This window comes from Ranitomeya variabilis, chromosome 4, assembly GCF_051348905.1.
Source record: "Ranitomeya variabilis isolate aRanVar5 chromosome 4, aRanVar5.hap1, whole genome shotgun sequence".
NCBI classification, from domain to species: Eukaryota; Metazoa; Chordata; class Amphibia; order Anura; family Dendrobatidae; genus Ranitomeya; species Ranitomeya variabilis.
The window spans coordinates 67,466,472-67,486,926 of NC_135235.1; the positions used below are offsets into that span (position 1 = coordinate 67,466,472).

At 43.4% G+C, this 20,455-nt stretch overlaps 1 protein-coding gene across 3 annotated transcripts in view; it reads left to right on the top strand.

Annotated features, from left to right (window-relative positions):
* The window catches only part of ARL3 (ARF like GTPase 3), a 63,877-nt gene that overhangs the window by 3,229 nt on the left and 40,193 nt on the right, over positions 1–20,455 (top strand). For all 3 annotated transcript variants that reach the window (XR_013214485.1, XR_013214484.1, XM_077258659.1), the window contains exons 2-4: positions 15,742–15,885; positions 16,462–16,578; positions 18,487–18,537. Coding sequence is in view for 1 of the 3 variants with exons in the window: in XM_077258659.1 (XP_077114774.1) it covers positions 15,742–15,885; positions 16,462–16,578; positions 18,487–18,537 (312 nt within the window). In the remaining 2 variants the exon portion in view is untranslated. The remainder of the gene's footprint in view (positions 1–15,741; positions 15,886–16,461; positions 16,579–18,486; positions 18,538–20,455) is intronic.

Genomic DNA, 20,455 nt, shown 5'->3' on the forward strand with positions numbered 1-20,455 from the left:
CATTTTTGGTGTTTTGTGTGAAATTATGTCCGACTTTGCTTTTTTTTTTTTTCTTTTTTGTGGGTTGTTGCAATACACACACAAAGGAAATAAACATGTGCAGCGTTGGACTGGAGCACCTTAGGCCCCCCCCAGAGAAAATCATTCTTGGGGCCCACTATGTAGCTACATAGAAATAAATACAAGACCACCAATTGTGCGGTAAAACACGCTAATATCAGGGTGTAATATAAGGTAGTACACGTCTTAATTATGTAGCAAGGGTTGGTGTAGCTCCCCTCATAGGATATAATGCAGTCCCCCTTATAGAATATAATGCAGCCCTCATAAAGTATGATGCAGCCCCCCACAGAATATAATGTAGCCACCTCAGAGTATAATGCAGCCCCCCATAGAATGTAAGTTAGCCCCTTCATAGGGTATAATACAGCCCCCCTCATATAGTGTAATGTAGCCCCCTCAGAGTATAATGCCCCCCCCCCCATAGAATATAACCCAGCCCCGCAGTCTGATGGCCTCCAGGACTCACTGATATGTATAACAATAAAACCTTCCACAATATTCACCTCTCCTCCTCTCTCCCACGCTGATTCCGGCTATGCCCCGGTATCAGCAGCTGCATTGCCGTCTGCCCAACTCACAGCGTATACATGATGAAGTGACGTCATTGCGCACCCGCTGTGTCAGAGGCAGAGGGGAATGATGGGAGAGGGAGCGTCTCTTCCATTATTGCTTTCAACTGTATCGGAATCTATTATGGTAATACAGTTGAATGCGGCGTGCACTGGGGGGTGGCGCTGGTGCCGGGCCCACCTGACTTCCGGGCCTCATAGCATCCGTGTGGGCTGGAGGAGCGGGGGCCCTGGTCTGCCGGCCCTGACAGCGGTCAGTGTTAGCCTGCGGCTGCAGCTAACACTGCCCGCTATTAAAGTAAAATGAATATCCACCCCCTCTCCACGCCCATGGAGGCGTGGGGAAGAGCGAATATTCATGTCTCTAGCAGCGGACATAGGCTTTAGCCGCGGCAGTCGGCTTCTGCCTCTTGTCACCCGCTGCTGCTCCACTGGCATCGGGAGGGCCCCCCTGACTTACAGGCCCCATAGCAGCTGTGTGGTGTGCTGCTATTGGCGACATGCTACTGGCTCGGGGCCCCTGGAGCAGTGGGGGCCCTAGACAGCTGTCGGCCCTGTATGCCAGCAGGTATCAGTGCCTGGGCCCACCGGACAATCCTCCAGTTCTCCGGTGGGTCAGTCCGACCCTGAACATGTGTATTATAAAACATGTGTAGCTGTAATTATTTTCTGGGAGAAATGCTTCATTTTCTGGAACAATTTCAAGGGTGCCTACACTTTGGCCATGACTGTATGTTCCTGATTCTGGCCCCCTTATAGTAATTGTGTCATTCATCCTGGCCCCTTCTTGTGTTAGTGTTTTTTGTCCTGGACCCATTCCAGTAATAATGTCCCCCATCCTGGGCCCCTTCCAGTAATAATGTCCTCCATGCTGTTCCCCTTTCTTTAATAATATCCCCATTTTCTTCTCTAACACACAAAAAAACCCTCCAAAGGATTCCTCTTGATTCTCCATGCTCTAATGATGTGCTGCGTCCTCCGTTTCCTACATTTCCACCACTAATGGACAGGGCGGCGCTTGGTAGTGACGTCATGTGCCGCCCGCGGCTGCCCGCTTTCTACACCGCAATACATTTCAACTGAATGTGCATCCAAAGACGCACATCCAGCTGAAAACGGCACCCGTTGTGATCGCGATGATTACGCCCCTGTTTAGGTTTAAACAGAAGTCTAAAGTGCCAAATGTCAGTTTGTTTTTTATATGTTATTTTGCAAAGATGAATGTTTGTGTCTGAACAATCCTTGTACATTGAAGAGATGAAATCTGCAGTGAAAATCCTTCTGAAATCCATGGAGTTATTGGCGTTACTGCGGATTTGAGTATCCACATGTACAGTTGTGGTCAAAAGTTTTGAGATTGGCACTAATTATGGTTTTCACAGAGTTTTCTACCTTGTAGTGTTTTTAGTCAGATGTCTCTATGGTTCCTGAAGTACAATTAGAAGCTTTTCATCAGTTTTTAAAGGGAACCTGTCACTATGAAATTGCAGTCCAGTCTGCAGGCACCATGTTATAAAGCAGGGGGAGCTGAGCAGGTTGATAAATGATTTGGTATAACTTTTGTTTTCATCGTTTAATCCTCTGCTTCTTCAGTGGTTTTCGGTCCAGTGGGCGGTCCTATCAGTGACTGACAGCTATCTCTGTAGGCACACATATATAAAGCTGTCAGTCACTGATAGGACCGCCCACTGGACCGAAAACCCCAGAAAGAGCAGAGGGTTAAATGATGAAAGGGACTCTATCGGCACAGAATGACTGTTGAAACCAAGTACAGGTTCTCTGTACATCATGTCAGGGTGAAACATTTAAGTACACCTTCCCACCTGCTTGTTTTGACTCTGTCTGCACCCCTTATTCTTTGACTGACAGCTCTGCCTTTATATTGTATTTCAATAATTGGCAATTTTTCACAGTAATTGTTAAGTCCTTCTCAGTCCCTGGCTTACTGGAGGTAAGCTTCCAGGTAAATGACACGCAAACAAAGTATTGTGTGATCATATACAGGGGAAGCTCAGGAGCGCGTCTGACTCTCTGGGCTTTACCCCTCCTTTATAAAAAGAGTTAGACATTTTACAGACATGCGTACAAGCGCTCATTATTTCACATTCTCTTACAAAGCTTATCTATACTGTGAAATTTACAACCTCTAGTATGTAGGTAAAAGGCTATAATAACAGAAGGAATGCGTGCATAAAAAGGAAATGTCAACTTGCTCAAGTTTCTTGCTGATAAGCCAGACGTCTCAAGAGAAAGATACAATGGATTCTTTCAGTCTAATCTCTACAATTCCCCCCTTTGACATATTCCTTTTATTTATTACCATAGGGCCAAAGACAAAGCCTTTATTTTTGGTATTACACATACACACACTTATATTATTAATAAGAGAATCAAATCTAGTATTAATTCTTCTATTGCAAATTATTTTCTTCTTTAGCAGTATACTAAAATATAAAAACAAAAATTAGTACAGTAATATTAATTAGAATCACTAGAGGATAACATAAGAAGGAAGAAAAAAAAACAAAAAAAAAAAACTTTATACTCTTGCATCTATTACACAAAGTTTATCTGTGCATACTGAGATACCCTTGAGCACAATCTGGAATAGTACGTATATGACTACAATAATTATAACTATATGTATTATGCTCTGCATGATCCCAGCAACCCACCCACCAATCCCTCTGAACCAGTTGGCTGGGTTGAGAAAAGAGAAAGTATCAGACCACCAGCTATCCTTATTCTGGTCATTATCTTTGTCATACTGATCTCTGAGTCGTTGTACGTCCTTTAATTTAAATGTCATACTCATAGTACTATTCGGGTCTATATAATGACAGCAGGTGGGTCCGATGATTTGACACATACCTCCTTGTGAGGCAGTTAGGTAATCCAATACCAGAGTATGTTGGTTGATGACTATTATAAGCTGATTCTGTACAGCTATACTAGTGTTTAGTATATCCAATATATCCCAAATCTGATCATCTAGATAATCCGTGGCTCTAACTAATTTATCCCACATCTGTGTTAACATTATTAACATCAATATCATGAGTTTTGTACTGCTTTTTTGCAGTGGCTTGCATGTATCCATGATGCCTTTCCTTCAAGCTTGACTGATGTAGGTGTTGTCAACAGGACTTGGAAGGGTCCGTCAAATCTTGGTTCAAGAGCCTTTCTGGTGTGTCTTTTTACATAGACTTGATCACCTGGTTCCAACTTGTGACTTCCTTCAATGTTGTCAGGATCTGGAAGGGAAGCAAAAACTTGTGCATGCACCTTAGTTAATTGTTTCTGGAGGTTTTGCACATAAGAAGTCAATGACTCAATATTTAACACAAGTTGTTGTGGAAAATAACATCCTAAATTGGCAGTCCTGCCAAACAAAATTTCATATGGAGACAGTTTAGTCTTACCCCTTGGGGTATTGCGTATTGAGTAAAGGGCCAGTGGAAGGCATTCTGTCCAAGGCTTTCCTGTTTCAGCCATGGCTTTCTGTATTTTTAATTTTAAAGTTCCATTCATGCGTTCCACCTTACCGGAACTTTGAGGATGGTATGGAGTGTGTAACTGACTTTCAACACCCAACATTTTCAGTACATTTTGAAATATTTCTCCAGTAAAATGAGTACCCCTATCTGACTCGATCACTTCAGGGAGACCGTAACGGGGTATCAGTTCGGCAACTAGCTTTACAGCAGTGTTTTTAGCTGAAGCCTTCCGAACTGGATAGGCCTCTGGCCACCCCGAGAACATGTCCACACACACCAACACATACTCATACCCATTACTTTTTGGCAGCTGGATAAAGTCTATTTGTAATCGCTGAAACGGATAGAGAGGTCGGACGTGGTGCTTCATAGGGGTCTTTGTCGTCTGTCCGGGATTATGTGCCAGGCATATAACGCATGCAGCACAATAGTCTCTTGCGTAGTTGCCAAAACCTGGAGCCAACCAGACTTGCTTTGCCAGTAGTGTCATTGCATTTGCAGACACATGAGTAGGGTGGTGTAGTCCACCAACTACAATCGGGTACCAGGCTCTAGGTAGACATATTAGTCCATCTTTCTTCCAAATTCCTGCTTGTTCTTCTGCCCCTTCCTTTTTCCACCTGTCCCTCTCCTCCTGCATCTTCCTGTGCTTGTCTCAGTCTATCTTCAGTATTTTCTGTGGGGTTTACAGTATGAACCTGCTGTAAGGGTTTGACCGCTGCTGCCTTGGCTGCTTTATCAGCCCTATCATTTCCCCTAGATTCCCTAGTGTCGAGTCTCACATGTGCAGCTACCTTAATTACTGCTACTTCTTTTGTTTCTTGTGCAGCCTCTAAGATCTGTTTGATCAGAGAAGCATGTTTTACAGGTTGGCCTGACGCTGTCATGTAACCTCTAGCTCTCCAGATTACTCCAAAGTCAAACACAATACCATGTGCATACCTAGAATCAGTGTATATATTAGCTGTCTGATTCTCAGCTATTTTTAGCGCTTCAATCAATGCTGTTAGTTCTGCTTCTTGTGCAGACTGTTTCGGTGGAAGAGGTTCTGCTTTGAGAGTTTCAGATTCTGACACAACTGCATACCCTGTATGGAAGTTACCTGTGTCATCTGCAAACCTACTACCGTCTATAAACAGCTCTAAATCTGGATTTTGAAGTGGTGTTTCGGATACATTGGGTAAGCCTGCTGTTTCTTGTAAAATGAGCTCTGTACAATCATGTGTGTCTGTAGGGAAAAAATTTGCGTGTGGATCAGTGTCCTTATTCCCCCCTTCAGACTCGAGAGGTAGCAGTGTTGCTAAATTAAGAGTCTGAAGCCTTGCAAATGTGATAGTAGAGGGAAGCAGCAAAGAACACTGTAGCCGCAAATGTCTGGCCATGGAAATGTGTTTTGGTTGTACCTGGTTTAATATCCCATAAACATCATGTGTAGTTTGAACTGTGAGTGGATGCTCTAGGACAATTTCTGATGCTTTGTCCAACAATAGTGAGACAGCAACAACCACACGTACACAGGTTGGCGCTGCTCTAGCTACTGGATCTAACCTTGCTGAAAGATATGCAATTGGTCTTTGTTTCCCTGCATGCTTCTGGGTAAGAACTCCTGTAGCATGGGAATCAACTTCTGCAGCCATAAGCTGAAATGGTTTGGTGTAGTCTGGTAGCCCTAACGCTGGAGCTGAAACAAGGGCATCTTTTAATTGTTGGAACGAAATCTGACCTTCTTTTGTCAACAAATAAGGTTCACTTTTTACACAGTCATACAGTGGTTGCATTAGTTGACTGGCATGTATAATCCATTGTCTACAATGAGACACTATTCCTAAAAATGCTCGTAGCTGTTTATGATTTCTAGGCTCATTCATCTGTCTTATTGCTTCAGTTCTTTGAGGTGTAAGATGCTTTTTACCTTGAGAAATGCAATGACCTAGAAAGACCACTTTGATCTGACAAACTTGTAGCTTTTGTCTATTCACTTTACACCCTTCTTTTTCTAGAAAACATAGTAAACTTACAGTGGACCTTTCTGCAGTTTCTAGATCTGGGCAGCAAAGTAGTATGTCATCCACATACTGTAAAATTACTACCTGTGGTTCGGGTTCAAACCTCTGAAGGACTGTTTGTAGGGCATCTGAATAAAGAGTAGGGGAGTGTATCATTCCCTGTGGAAGGCGTGTCCACGCCAACTGTTTGCCCTTAAATGTAAATGCAAACAAATGCCAACTATCTTGGTGTAAAGGAACCGAGAAAAATGCATTTGAAAGATCTATTACAGTAAACACTTGAGAACTGGCTGGTATCTGTGATAGTAACGTATGAGGATTGGGTACAACTGGGGTGATTGGATCTAGAACTTTGTTTATTTCTCTTAGATCATGTACCATACGATATTTGGGCATAGAACTCTTATCAAGAGTTCTCTTCTTGACTGGATACAGAGGAGTGTTAGCAGGTGATTGTATCTCTACCAAAACTCCTTTCTCTCTATATCCCTCTATCTGTTTTGTAATTGCTAATTCCTGCTGGGCACTCACAGGGTATTGTCTGAGCTGTGGGAGAACAGTTCCTGGTTGCACAGATAATTTTACAGGAGAAATATGCAATAATCCCACATCAGTGTCACCCTGTGCCCACAGTGTTTCTGGGATCATTGAGAGGTCTAGATCTGTGGTGCACTCTTTTTCTTCAGTATAATCCTCAAAAGCCTGAATTCTGACATATTGTTCTAATGATTCTGCATCATCAGGGATAGTCAGCATAACTGTGCCATCGTCCCTAAATTTGATGTTAGCTTCTAATTTCTTTAGTACATCAGTTCCTAACAGACATGTTGGGGCACCTCTGGCATACAAAAATCTGGATGCAAAACATTTAGGTCCTAATGAGACCTCTAGGGGCACAGTATATGGCAGTGTTCGAATTACCCCATCATAACCCTCAGCAAAAGTTGTTTGTTCTGAAATATCTTCCGGATTCGGAAGAAAATCTTGATTCAAAATTGAGGAAGTTGCACCTGTATCTATCAAAAATGGAATCTCTCTCCCCCCCACATTCACCTGTATCATAGGTCTTCTAGCTGGTAGGGAAGTTTGTAACACATCGAGTCAATCTGAATCTGGTATGGAACCATCTATGATGGTAGATTTCTGCTGGTTGTCCGTTTGGGGAGGGTTATTTCTGGGAACAAATTTGCCTGACTTTATATCTGCCAACTTCTTCCTGCACTCTCTTTGGAAATGTCCTGGCTTCTTGCAGTAATGGCAAGGAAAATTGTGTCTCACTCTTCCTCCTGTATTAGCTTGTGCTATTCTAACAGGCTTACGATTCTCTCTCATATCCATGGCTATTCCTAAACATCGTTGTTTCACAATATTTGGTTGTTCAATTGTTCTCCAATCTGGAGTAGAGGATTTAAATTTTTCTCTGATTTTTGGATCTAGCCCCTCTATTAATTGTTTTGTAAAAAGTCTCCTTACTGAAGCATCAGTCAAATCCAATCCTTCATCCCTAAAGCTATTTTCTAGTTCTTGACTATATTCTTCAATACTTTGCCCAAATTTCTGCATAATCACACCTGTAGACCCCCTTTCCCTCTGTTTTCCTCTCATGAAAATTATTAATGCCTCTGTGAACTGGGTACCTGATGCTTCTGTCTGTAAGGCACCCCCTTCTGCCACTGGTCTATTGGGCTGTAGGTGTATCAATAATTCCTGAAAAAGTCCGGGGGACATTTTCATTCTACATAATTCTTCCCCGTCCGCCCAGACCCCAGCATGAGTCTGCATGATTTGTTGTATATACTGCGCAAACCTTATGGGGTATTGAGTGGGATCAGGCGCATTATGCAGGAGGGACATACCCTCAGCAGGGGACCAAGGAAAGTATTGTCTGGTCTGATGATATCTGGTGTTCATTACCCCGTCAGCACCAGCTTCTCTAAAAGGTCTTGGTACTACCCTAACAGGGGCAAGTACAGCGCCATATCTAGGTGTACCACAGGCTAGGCAATCATTTCTCCAATCTGGATTTTGTTGTCCACAGTGTGAACATTCCCATCCTCCTACCCCACCAAGATTGGGATACAAGGCTGGAAATTGTTTTCCTCCTTCTGCTCTTCCAGATGGTACAAATGATTGGGCTTTTGGATCTAGGTAAGGTGGCGGGATTATGTCACAACTTTTTCCCTTCCCCATGATCCATTTGGAAGTGTCTGGATCGTACTTCCAATTCTCCTCTTTAGCTGTTTTTGAGACCTCTATCATACAATGTATGATTTCTTCCCACCCATTGTCTTTGATAATTCCACCTCGTTCTTTACTCAGTCTTTCCCATTCTGTACTGAACATAAGTGCTTCTGAAATTCCCAATTTTCCTCTTACCCTTCTAATCTGCCTTCTGACTGTCTTTCCACATCTTTCCTGTATGATATCTGCTGCTTCCACTTGTCCTAAGACAGTTTTGGTCTGTTTATTTCCCATTTTTCTTTTCAATATTAGCTATGACTACCCTAGGTGACGTTTGGACAATCACTTACTCTATGGTGATGTCTCGTTGCCTTCTCTCCTAGGGAGCTAAAATATTGAAGGGCTTGTCTGCTCCGTTTCTTCTAATATGCAGGACGTACTTAAGTGCTATTATGCACACAGACAGACCCAGCAACACCATACAGATCACAAAACTTTCTGTGTCAGTTAGCATACTTGTCCCAGGCTCATGATTCCGCGTCCTGGGCTCATTCTATCAAACCTTATCCAGAAATGAAGGAGGTTAAGCACTTAATTGAGAGTCAAGCATGGGCGGAGGTCTCCCAGAAGGACGCAACAACATGACCCAGTTAGGCTGACTTTCGTGTATAAGGCTTATACCCCAACTATTTCGGCTTATTTTTCTACGCACTTTCGCTCTTCTTTCACAACATACCACAACCTTCACACTGTTCACACACTGCCAGGGACAGGACTCATAAGTCTATACAATATGGTAACCCGAGTTTTATAGGTATCTACTCACTACTAGACTAACCCAGCGTGACACGGCTCATAGAGATCTTTCGGATAATACAGGGCAGATAAAAGAGAACTAATAATGTCTCTTACCTGGCCAGGTTTTTCAGTTCATTTGCCGTCCATTATCCCAGATCTCCGTTGTCCGTATCCGCAGGTAAATCTCGAGCAAATACTCTTATCTCAGGTCCCTGTTCGATGCGCCAAAGAAATGTTAAGTCCTTCTCAGTCCCTGGCTTACTGGAGGTAAGCTTCCAGGTAAATGACACGCAAACAAAGTATTGTGTGATCATATACAGGGGAAGCTCAGGAGCGCGTCTGACTCTCTGGGCTTTACCCCTCCTTTATAAAAAGAGTTAGACATTTTACAGACATGCGTACAAGCGCTCATTATTTCACATTCTCTTACAAAGCTTATCTATACTGTGAAATTTACAACCTCTAGTATGTAGGTAAAAGGCTATAATAACAGAAGGAATGCGTGCATAAAAAGGAAATGTCAACTTGCTCAAGTTTCTTGCTGATAAGCCAGACGTCTCAAGAGAAAGATACAATGGATTCTTTCAGTCTAATCTCTACAGTAATGGATCACAGATCCTGATTTATCAAATAGCATTCACAAGGATTTTGGTGTAAAACTGTTTGAACTGTCACAATGTATTTGCACAACTCGTAAGTTGTGTCAAACGTTGAGACCTTTGTTATTTCTGCATCAGTCCCGGCTTGCTTTGGCAACTTTTTGAAAAGTGAGTGGAACTTATTCGGTAGGGGACTCTACCAACAAATTAGTCATAATATATCCGTAAGAAGCGGTTCCTGACAACAGAATGGTGTTTACCCTCCCCAACAAGTGTTTCGCCGTTGCTTCCTCAGGGAGAAACTTGATAAAGGTTTTCGCTCAGATATAGTGGCAGGCGAAATGTGTGTTGTTATCAACACGCATACCTGTAGAGGCTAGTAATTTGCTAGAGATAATGATATGTATTATGATATTTACATCTACCGTACTTCAATTATAAGCAGACCAGATTCTGTGACGTATCTTGCCATTTTACACCTTATGTAATTCTATTACCTATACCTCCCTTGTAGTGTGTTGCCTTCTGTTTCTTTGTCTCCTCTTTTTGATGTTCTATGTAATTTAAAGGGAACCTGTCACCCCCAAAATGGAAGATGAGCTAAGCCCACCGGCATCAGGGGCATTACAGAATACTGTAGATAAGCCCCCGATGTAACCTGAAAGATGAGAAAAAGAGGTTAGATTATACTCACCTGGGGGGCGGTCCGGTCCAGGGCCTCCTATCTTCATCAGATGACGTCCTCTTCTTGTCTTCACGCTGCGGCACCGGCGCAGGCGAACTGATTTGCCCTGTTGAGGGCAGAGCAAAGTACTCAGGAGCCGCGGCAGGAAGCAAAGAAGAGGACGTCATCGTAAGAAGATAGGAGGCCCCGGCCCGCGATGCCCATCGGACCGCCCCTGGGTGAGTATAATCTAACCTCTTTTTCTCATCTTTTAGGATACATCAGAATGCTGTAGATAAGCCCCTCATGCCGGTGGGCTTAGCTCACCTTTGATTTTGGGGTGACAGGTTCCCTTTAATAAAGCATTTACCTTGATTGCGCACCTTTTTGTGTCTATGTGCGATTATAATTTTTCTGGGTGCACAGCTAGACTTTTATAACTGAGCTATTGGTGTTTTGGTGTGATTAAAGTAGCAGCATTGTAGATGACATTTTTAAGAACGATCATCCACAGTTTGTCAATTTAAAGGGGTATTCCTATGTCCAAGATCATATCCCAATGTGGAGCAGGTGTAGTAGTAATAATCAGGGCTGTGGAGTCAGTTATGACCACTCACTCATATCGTGACAGTTAGCTGTTTGATATCCATGGTTATAACCACTAAAAGCTACTGTTACTATGAGTAGTCGTATCCATGGATATCTAAGCTTCTGCAATGCCCTGCACATGGGGTAAGCAACATAGCGAATCAGTAGAACTATACTGCATTTCTAATTGGAGGTATTTGCTAATATTATGATTATTACACCTACTACATATTGGTATGGGATCCTGGAGATGGGCTTAAGCTGTAGATTTTCACCTCTGATTTCAGCCTTTGCAATGCATAGGGCGACATGTGCTGTTTGCAGACCTTCTCTGCACCACATAGCTTAATATGGATGCACAGATTCTGTAGCTACTCCTTATGCAGTTCCCTATTGTGATGGCACCGAGTGAGATCTTGCGTTACTGCTGGGACTTATGGCCGTGGCGCAGAGCAGCTACATAGCAGATCTATCGGCTCAACCACCTCAAAGTACTTAATACCTTTTCTGGTCACGTGATTTGGATTTCGAGATCAGATAGAAAACAGAGCCATTGTCTGCGTTTCACAACGTGTCCCCTGGGCCATATGTGGGGCTATGGCTGCCAGTACAATGACCCTGTGTCCTGTTTTCTATGCACGAAGCTAAAATGGGATATTTTCAGCTGATATGGCGGCTTTGAGCAAAAATTAAATTTCGGGACAATAAACTTTCCCAAATAATAATTGGGTTCAGCTGTCCATACATAGCCCTGACTTCACGCTGCAGTCATAAAGGGGGCGATAGGAGGGCTCCTGATGTGGCAGCGTTGGCAAATCATCTGTCAATCATCACTCAATCAATCCTATTCGGAAAGTTCAATAAGAAATGATTGTAATGTTCACTGCTCACATCATTACTATTATGGCATAGTGCTAGCTGGCCATACACGGGTGTATTATTGCATAGCTGGGGTGGCATTACAATGGATTGTAGGGTTTTGGTTTATTTATTTTTACTTTATTTTCTGTACATGATTATGGGGGCTGCCACCTTTCCAGTGTTTTTGTTAACCTTTTCCCTGACACAGGGAATTTTTTTTCTTTCATTTTTTTTTTTACTTCCCTTTTTCATAACTTTTTATCTTTTCACTGACATAGCCACGTGAGGACTTGTATGAGTGTATACCATTCATTCTACCACATAATGTAAGAAAGACAGGAAAAAACACCGTTTCAGCATTGTTTTATTTTTACACTTCCATTGTATAGTAAAGTCTAAGGCTGGTTTCACATGTGCGGTTGTGTCCGCAGCGTTTGTACCGCATATATCCGCATGCGTTGTGTATTCCTATATTTAACATTAGGGACGCATGCGTTTTTGATTTTTCGCGTTTTGCCGCGTTTGACGACGCATGCGTCGTTTGCGGCTTGGCGCAGAAATGCAACATGTAGTAATTTTTAGAGGCGTCAATTTGCCGCCTGGGAACGCATGCAGTCGATTGAGCAAGGATTACGGCAAAAAAACGCATTGCTGTCTATATGAACACATGCGTTTCAATAGAGAAAAACATGTCTAGACAATGATAAGCCACCCCCCACATCAGTATTTGTAAGCCAAAACAAGGAGTGGAACAATTAGAAGTAAATTATGATATTAACATAATAACTAGCACTTCTGCTTTTATCACCCACTCCTGGTTTTGGATTACAAATACTGATATTAAATACAGACCAAATACTGCCAGTTTTAGGACAGCCTTGGTTTGGAGAGGAAAAAGATAGGAGACACAGTCAACACAACCAAAAGTAAAGTTTATTAATGAGAAATATTATTATCATTGTAGAAAATTACTGGTACACATCGAATTACAACAGGACATTTACACAACATTGTCCTGCCATGACACACGTCCAATATCTGGATCAAAAAAGGCAGCAACTTGGTCCCGCATGTGGCCAACTTCAGCAGTTGACCGCAGCGGAGATGCTGGAAATCGGGCAGTGGGTGTGCAACTGGTTCATCCAGTTCAATGTTGGGTTGCTCCTTAACCATTATATAATTATGCAGAACCACACAGGCTTTGACCACCTCGTCGACTGTTTCCACTTTTAGATTTATGGCTGATGCAAGAATGCGCCATTTAGTGACCAGAATGCCAAAGGTACACTCTACTGTTCTTCGGGCCCTGGTCAGTCTGTAGTTAAAGATCCTTCTAGTGTGGTTCAAGTCCCGACTGGAATATGGCTTCAGTAGGTTTTCACACATCTGAAAGGCCTCATCCCCAACCATAACAAATGGCATCGGTGGACCTTGAGTGTTGGGGAGAGGTTGTGGTGGGGGAAAATTGAAATTGTTGCCATACACACGGCGGCCCATATCCGAGTTCTTGAAAGTCTGGGAATCGTTGCCACGGCCAAAAGCTCCAATGTCCACGGCAATGAAGCGACAGTTCGCATCGGCTATTGCCATGAGCACAACAGAAAAATATTTTTTGTAATTGAAGTACTCCGATCCTGTTCTGGCAGGTTTGATAATGCGGATGTGCTTTCCATCCACTGCTACTAAACAGTTGGGGAAATAACACACTCCAGAATTTTTCCGAAATTTCAAGCCACATGTCGGCGGTGGGTAGGGGTATAAACTCATCCCGGAGTACATTCCACAAAGCCCGTCAGGTGTCCGCAACTATTCCGGACAGGGTGGAAATTCCAAGCCGATATTGGAAGTGGAGGGATGATAAACTCTCTCTGGTTGCCAGAAATCTGTAAGAAAAAGAAATCCCCCAAAAATTACAAAATATTCTATTTATGGTGTGGTTACGCTAAAGAAAGAAAGGAAAATACCCAAAACATACATGTCAGAAAACACAAAATTTGGACTGTCATTGGTTTAGATTTGGAACGTACCTTAATGTAACCAGCAGACGTTCCTCGGGTGGAATCGCTCTACGGAGCTGGGTGTCCTGTCGCCGTATGGCTCCTTGGACACGAGCAAGCAAATCCCGGAACGAGTCTTGCGACATCCTTGTATATTCATGGAATTTCTCCAGGTTGGCATTAAGCTCGGCATAGAGCGTGTGATAGGCTCCACGGCTCTCACGTACTTCGATAATGGGGTGTCTCCAAAAACACCTACGATGTCTCCTTCTCCATCTTTCGCGATTTCTGTCTTGCTCCCAAGCAAAAACACAGGCAAGAAACAGCTTGATGCTTAAATCCAGGTTGAAATAAAAGCTCTCCGTGCGAAGATCCATCATGACACAGGATACAGGAGCAAAATCTGAAGATTACAGCTGTCCAGGGGTCTATATAAAGAAATCCCATAATACACGCCCTCTGTGGTCCCATTGGCGGTGTCTGGTTATCTTGATTTTTCTCTTTTGAAATTTCTCATCATGCGCACCAAAAACGCAAACGCAGGAAAAACCGCAAATAAACGTGTACAAACGCAGCTTTTTTTTAACCGCATGCGATACCGCATGCGTCTTAAAAACGCCGCGTTTGTAAGCGTTTATATGCGTTTTTTCAACCACTTGCGGATGCGGATTAAACGCTGCGGATTTAGAGGCAAATGTGAAACTAGCCTATTAAATAAACAAAAACCATAAAACACCTTTTGGATTGCTGCCATTTTCTGGAAACTTTTATGTATTTTTCCGTTGTTAGCGCTTTGTGTGGGTTTGTTTTTGTGTGGTGAGCTATCTTTTTTTATTTTTACTATTATGTGGTGTGTACAACGTTTTGATCTTGTTATCTTTTTTGTTTGTTTTTTTAAGCTGTCAAAAAACAATTGAGTGTTTTTTTTTTTTTGTTTTTTTTTGCTGTATAATTTTTCCATTTCTAGTGTAGAGATTAAATCATTTTATATTTTGAACCGATTACCGTAATTTAAAAAAAAATATTTCTAACTGGGGAGATTCAAATGTTTTTTCTTTTTTGTGTTTTTTTTTTTTTTTTTCTTTTTAAACCCCCTCTTCAAGGGACTTGAACTTATCAGGGAATTGGCACTCCATCCAGATTGTGCCACTTAAATGCTATCAAAGATTGACAGGGGAACTTAAAGGGGTTGTCCGGCCTTAGGCTACAGACACTGTGAGGATTCTCCGGTGCCAGCATCGGGAGCAGTCATGAGACACAAGTATGCGATTTTCCTAATTCCGACTACATTCTGCCTAGATTGTGTCCAGCCTCACTCACTACACTTGCACTGAGCGAGGCCACGTCCATCTAGTCGGCACGACACTGGAGAATCCTCACAGCCCTTTAAGGTTGACACTGGCTCTGGTCACAACTGTTGAAGGCAAATGCCGACTGTATAACACAGCCAATAACCTGTGGAGTCTGAGCACACTGCATACACCAGCACCCGACATGCACCATACATGAATGGTGGATGGTTGGAGGGGCTAACAGCACTCAGATTCTGTTCCCACCCATGTGGTCTCTATACAAAGATTGTCTGGAGTGACTCTTTATATAGCAAAAAATATATATATATATAAATAAAAGTATAGATCAATTACCATAAGTATGTGATCCGTTTATTTTTTTAATGAGGCTTGTAAACCATATTTATAACAATCCGTGTATGATCACTGAGAATTCCTGTGCTGAGGCCTCCTCCGATCAGGAGACTGTGGTCCCAAAGTCTTCAGCAGGGATGGAGCAGTGGTGCGACTAGTAGGTGGCCGTAGACGACATATTTCTTTGCTTTTACAAGTTTAGCTAAGGGTATAAATCAAGCATAAATCCTTCTAATAAACGGGTCCAATTCTTCTTCTGTTTGCCTCTTCAGGGTCTGCTGTCTATCTTGCGTAAACTGAAAAGTGCTCCCGATCAGGAGGTCCGGATCCTGCTCCTGGGTCTCGATAATGCAGGAAAAACCACGCTGCTGAAGCAGTTAGCATCGGAGGACATCAGTCACATCACTCCAACACAAGTGAGCGGAGGGGCCATTGTGGGCCGTGTCACCGTCCCATCATTGTTGGTCCACATTTGGTTGTATAAGCGGCTATTTCCCTACTGAGGTCACTGCCTTCGAGCTTTCCTACAGAAGACATGAAAATCTACGGTGAATTCTCAATTATCTGTTGACCAAGGTGTCCATCAGACCTATGGCTGACAATAACCATTTTTTTAGTCTGTTGATGAGACCCAGATTTCAGGTTTCTCATTGATCCTAAAAATTCCTTCTTCCCCATCATTGTACATATGTAGGACCCCATACTGAGAACACTGGTTGGTGTGCGGTTACCCATATTCTTTGTCATCTCCTGGCTCATCCTCTTCCGTCTTCCTAAATTTGAAGATGACTTTGGTGCACATTGTGGCATCCAGACTAACTGAAGGCATTCTGTATATATGCCCATCTCCCCAAAACTATGACCTGATGCTGCTCTACATTGTGGGGGGAGCAGGTGGTTACACTGAACCAAACACAAGCCATAGAACCATGTTGTGCATCTTCATAAAAAGGATTATAGATGATTATTTTTAATTGCTTTGTTGTTTTTAGGGATTTAATATCAAGAGCGTACAATCTCAGGGGTTCAAGCTCAACGTGTGGGACATAGGCGGACAGAGGAAAATCAGGCCGTACTGGAGGAACTACTTTGAGAACACGGATGTACTTGTAAGTGCTTTGTGTTGTTAGTAGTATATTATGCAGTTATGAAACTTGATAAGGATCTTCAGAGGATAAGAGATAAACTTCTAGACTCCCACCACTGAGACGCCTATTGCCAGAATCGGTCACTTTTGTCCGCTATCTGGATGGAGCGGCGCTGTGCACACGTGACCTTTGCTTCATTCATGGAGATAGCGGAGTACAGGGCTGGCGATAAATGGTGTGGCGGTCAAGGATGCCCCATTCAGATGGGACAAAAGCTCTACTTTTTGGCGAATGACTCTGACTCCTCTGACCCCTCATCTATATAGAACTTATCTTATCGAAGGAGATAACTTATTGTTGATGGAATACCACTTTAAGAAATGTTGTAGTTTGTATTCAATCGAGTTTTTTCTTGAGACTCAAGACACCGTTTTGTATATTGATGGTGGAGGACTGATGAAGGCCCGATGGGTCTAGTTTTATACCCATGTTAATTTTAATAAGTTCCCACATTCACAGCTTCTTATGTAACAGGATCGGAGACTTGATCAGGTGATGATGGTAGTTGGGGTTCCAAGCTGTCCAACATTTTGGCCTGTTCCATTCCATGATTCCATATGCCAGGTGAATAATAAGGGGTCTGAATCATGTGAATGACTGCACAGAGTTTAACCCCCTGAATTCTCCATGGCAGATGTCGGCTATGTTACAGAACTGGCATCCACCATTGACAGCTGATCACTGCTGTTAAATGGGTATCTCCAAGATCCTATCCAAAATGTAGAAGGTGCACGAATAATAATAATAATAATAGCAAATAACTCCAATTAGAAATGTAGCATAGATCAGAAAAACTGTCACTTACCCCATTGCAGGGCATTGCAATAGCTTAGATATCCATGGTAACAACCGCTAACAACTACGGTAACTAGCCGTCACTATATGAGTATTCGTAACCATGGATACCTAAGCTATTGCAATGCCCTGCAAATGGGGTGAGCAGTATAGCGAATCAGAAGAACTATACTACATTTCTAATTGGAGGTATTTGCTAATATTATTACTATTACACCTACTACAAATTGGGTTAGGATCTTATAGATGGGAATGCTCCTTTAACCTCTTAAATGCCGCTGTCAATCACTGTCAGCTGTATTTAAGCTCTGCATCTGGCGTTTATTTGCTGGTCTATGGTTTCCCTGTGTGATTGCTGGGAGGCTATGATATCTGGGGGCCATGATTGGTATCCCGGTAATCATGCTGACTGGGGAATCATGTTCTCATATCATATTTACTGCATAATTAACACAGTAAAAGGAAAACTCAGAAGATTTCCATTAATCTATATGGTAAAATGAATGATGTTCAAAACTACAACTCGTCTTGCAAAAAACAAGCCCTTATGTGTCTGTCCTCAGACGTTACATACAAGATACAATGCCTCCTGAGGATAAGCTCTTCCCAATAGCTTTTAGATTGAAGGCTTGTAGGGACAGAGATTTCTTCTGCTAAACATATATATATTATTGTGACTGGTGACAGTCGGTGTACAGCGTTGCAGCATATGTAGCCACTATATAAGCTACAGAAATAAGGGATCAATAAAAACTTTGCAATACTTTATATAGTATAGGATTTTCTGCACCTAATACAGGTCTATGGGGAAAATCTGCACAGAAAACACATCGTACCCGCAAGATAAATTGACATGTTGCGGACTGGAAACCCGCACCGCAGGTCAGTTTACACTGCGTTACAAAGAAGCCCAGTGGGCAGAAGATTTCCAAAAATCCCATCCGCTTTGCTGTAATTGTAAGACGCTGCGCTGCGTTCATGATGCACCAAAGAAACGCTGTGTCAAAAGGGCAGCAAAATCTCAGGGTCTGAACCTAGCCTAATGAAGACCTCTTCCTTTCGTCTTTACTTTAGATATATGTCATTGACAGCGCAGACAGAAAACGTTTTGAAGAAACGGGTCAGGTTGGTATTTGTCTTGCCTTTTTCTGTTTGATTTGTAATATTTGTACAATGTTTTTAAAGGAGGTTTCCATTACTATGATATTAATGACTTAAAGGACCTGTTCCCTTTCTAATTAAATTTCTTCACTGGCACAGTTCGCTATTAAGACAAGCAAACCACCCTGTACTCACCTTCCCGGTTCCACTGGTGAGTCTCTATTCTCACCTTCCCCAGTTCCACTGGTGAGTCTCTGTACTCACCTTCCCGGTTCCACTGGTGAGTCTCTATTCTCACCTTCCCCAGTTCCTCTGGTGAGTCTCTGTAGTCACCTTCCCGGTTCCACTGGTGAGTCTCTATTCTCACCTTCCCCAGTTCCACTGGTGAGTCTCTGTACTCACCTTCCCCGGTTCCACTGGTGAGTCTCTGTACTCACCTTCCCCGGTTCCACTGGTGAGTCTCTGTACTCGCCTTTCCCGGTTCCACTGGTGAGTCTCTGTACTCGCCTTCCCCGGTTCCACTGGTGAGTCTCTGTACTCACCTTCCCCGGTTCCACTGGTGAGTCTCTGTACTCGCCTTCCCCGGTTCCACTGGTGAGTCTCTGTACTCGCCTTCCCCGGTTCCACTGGTGAGTCTCTGTACTCGTCTTCCCCGGGTCCACTGGTGAGTCTCTGTACTCGCCTTCCCCGGTTCCACTGGTGAGTCTCTGTACTCACCTTCCCCGGTTCCACTGGTGAGTCTCTGTACTCACCTTCCCCGGTTCCACTGGTGAGTCTCTGTACTCGCCTTCCCGGTTCCATTGGTGAGTCTCTGTAGTCACCTTCAACGTTCCACTGGTGAATCTCTGTACTCACCTTCCCGTTTCCAATGGTGAGTCTCTGTACTCATTTTCCCCGGTTCCACTGGTGAGTCTCTGTACTCATTTTCCCCGGTTCCACTGGTGAGTCTCTGTACTCACCTTCCCCGGTTCCACTGGTGAGTCTCTGTACTCACCTTCCCCGGTTCCACTGGTGAGTCTCTGTACTCACCTTCCCCGGTTCCACTGGTGAGTCTCTGTACTCACCTTCCCCGGTTCCACTGGTGAGTCTCTGTACTCACCTTCCCCATTTCCACTGGTGAGTCTCTGTACTCACCTTCCCCATTTCCACTGGTGAGTCTCTGTACTCATTTTCCCCGTTTCCACTGGTGAGTCTCTGTACTCATTTTCCCCGGTTCCACTGGTGAGTCTCTGTACTCATTTTCCCCGGTTCCACTGGTGAGTCTCTGTACTCACCTTCCCCGGTTCCACTGGTGAGTCTCTGTACTCACCTTCCCCATTTCCACTGGTGAGTCTCTGTACTCATTTTCCCCGGTTCCACTGGTGAGTCTCTGTACTCACCTTCCCCATTTCCACTGGTGAGTCTCTGTACTCATTTTCCCCGGTTCCACTGGTGAGTCTCTGTACTCACCTTCCCCGGTTCCACTGGTGAGTCTCTGTACTCACCTTCCCCGGTTCCACTGGTGAGTCTCTGTACTCACCTTCCCCGGTTCCACTGGTGAGTCTCTGTACTTACATTCCCCAGTTCTATCGGTGAGTCTCTGTCATTGTTGAAGGTGGCTGGCATTGTCTGTGGCGCTGACATTTCCTTGATGTAGTGGAAGCCAAACCGTGAGCTTAGCATTCAGAGCTGATGAGCTCACAATGGCATATGCACAGTTGACATGATGTCAGCGTTGTAGCCAAAGCCAGTAACTAGGAATGGCGGCAAAGACTCAATGGTTGATCTGGGAAAGGTGAGTGTAGCGTTTAGTTTTTTTTATAGCGAACTGCAGCAAGGAGAGATATTTAATTAAAAGGAAAGTACCTTTAACTCTTCAGGATAAATTACCAATATCAGATCCGTGAGAGTCTGACTCTGGACCCCCTACCAACCATCTCCTGCAGTGGCTGGATGTCATCAT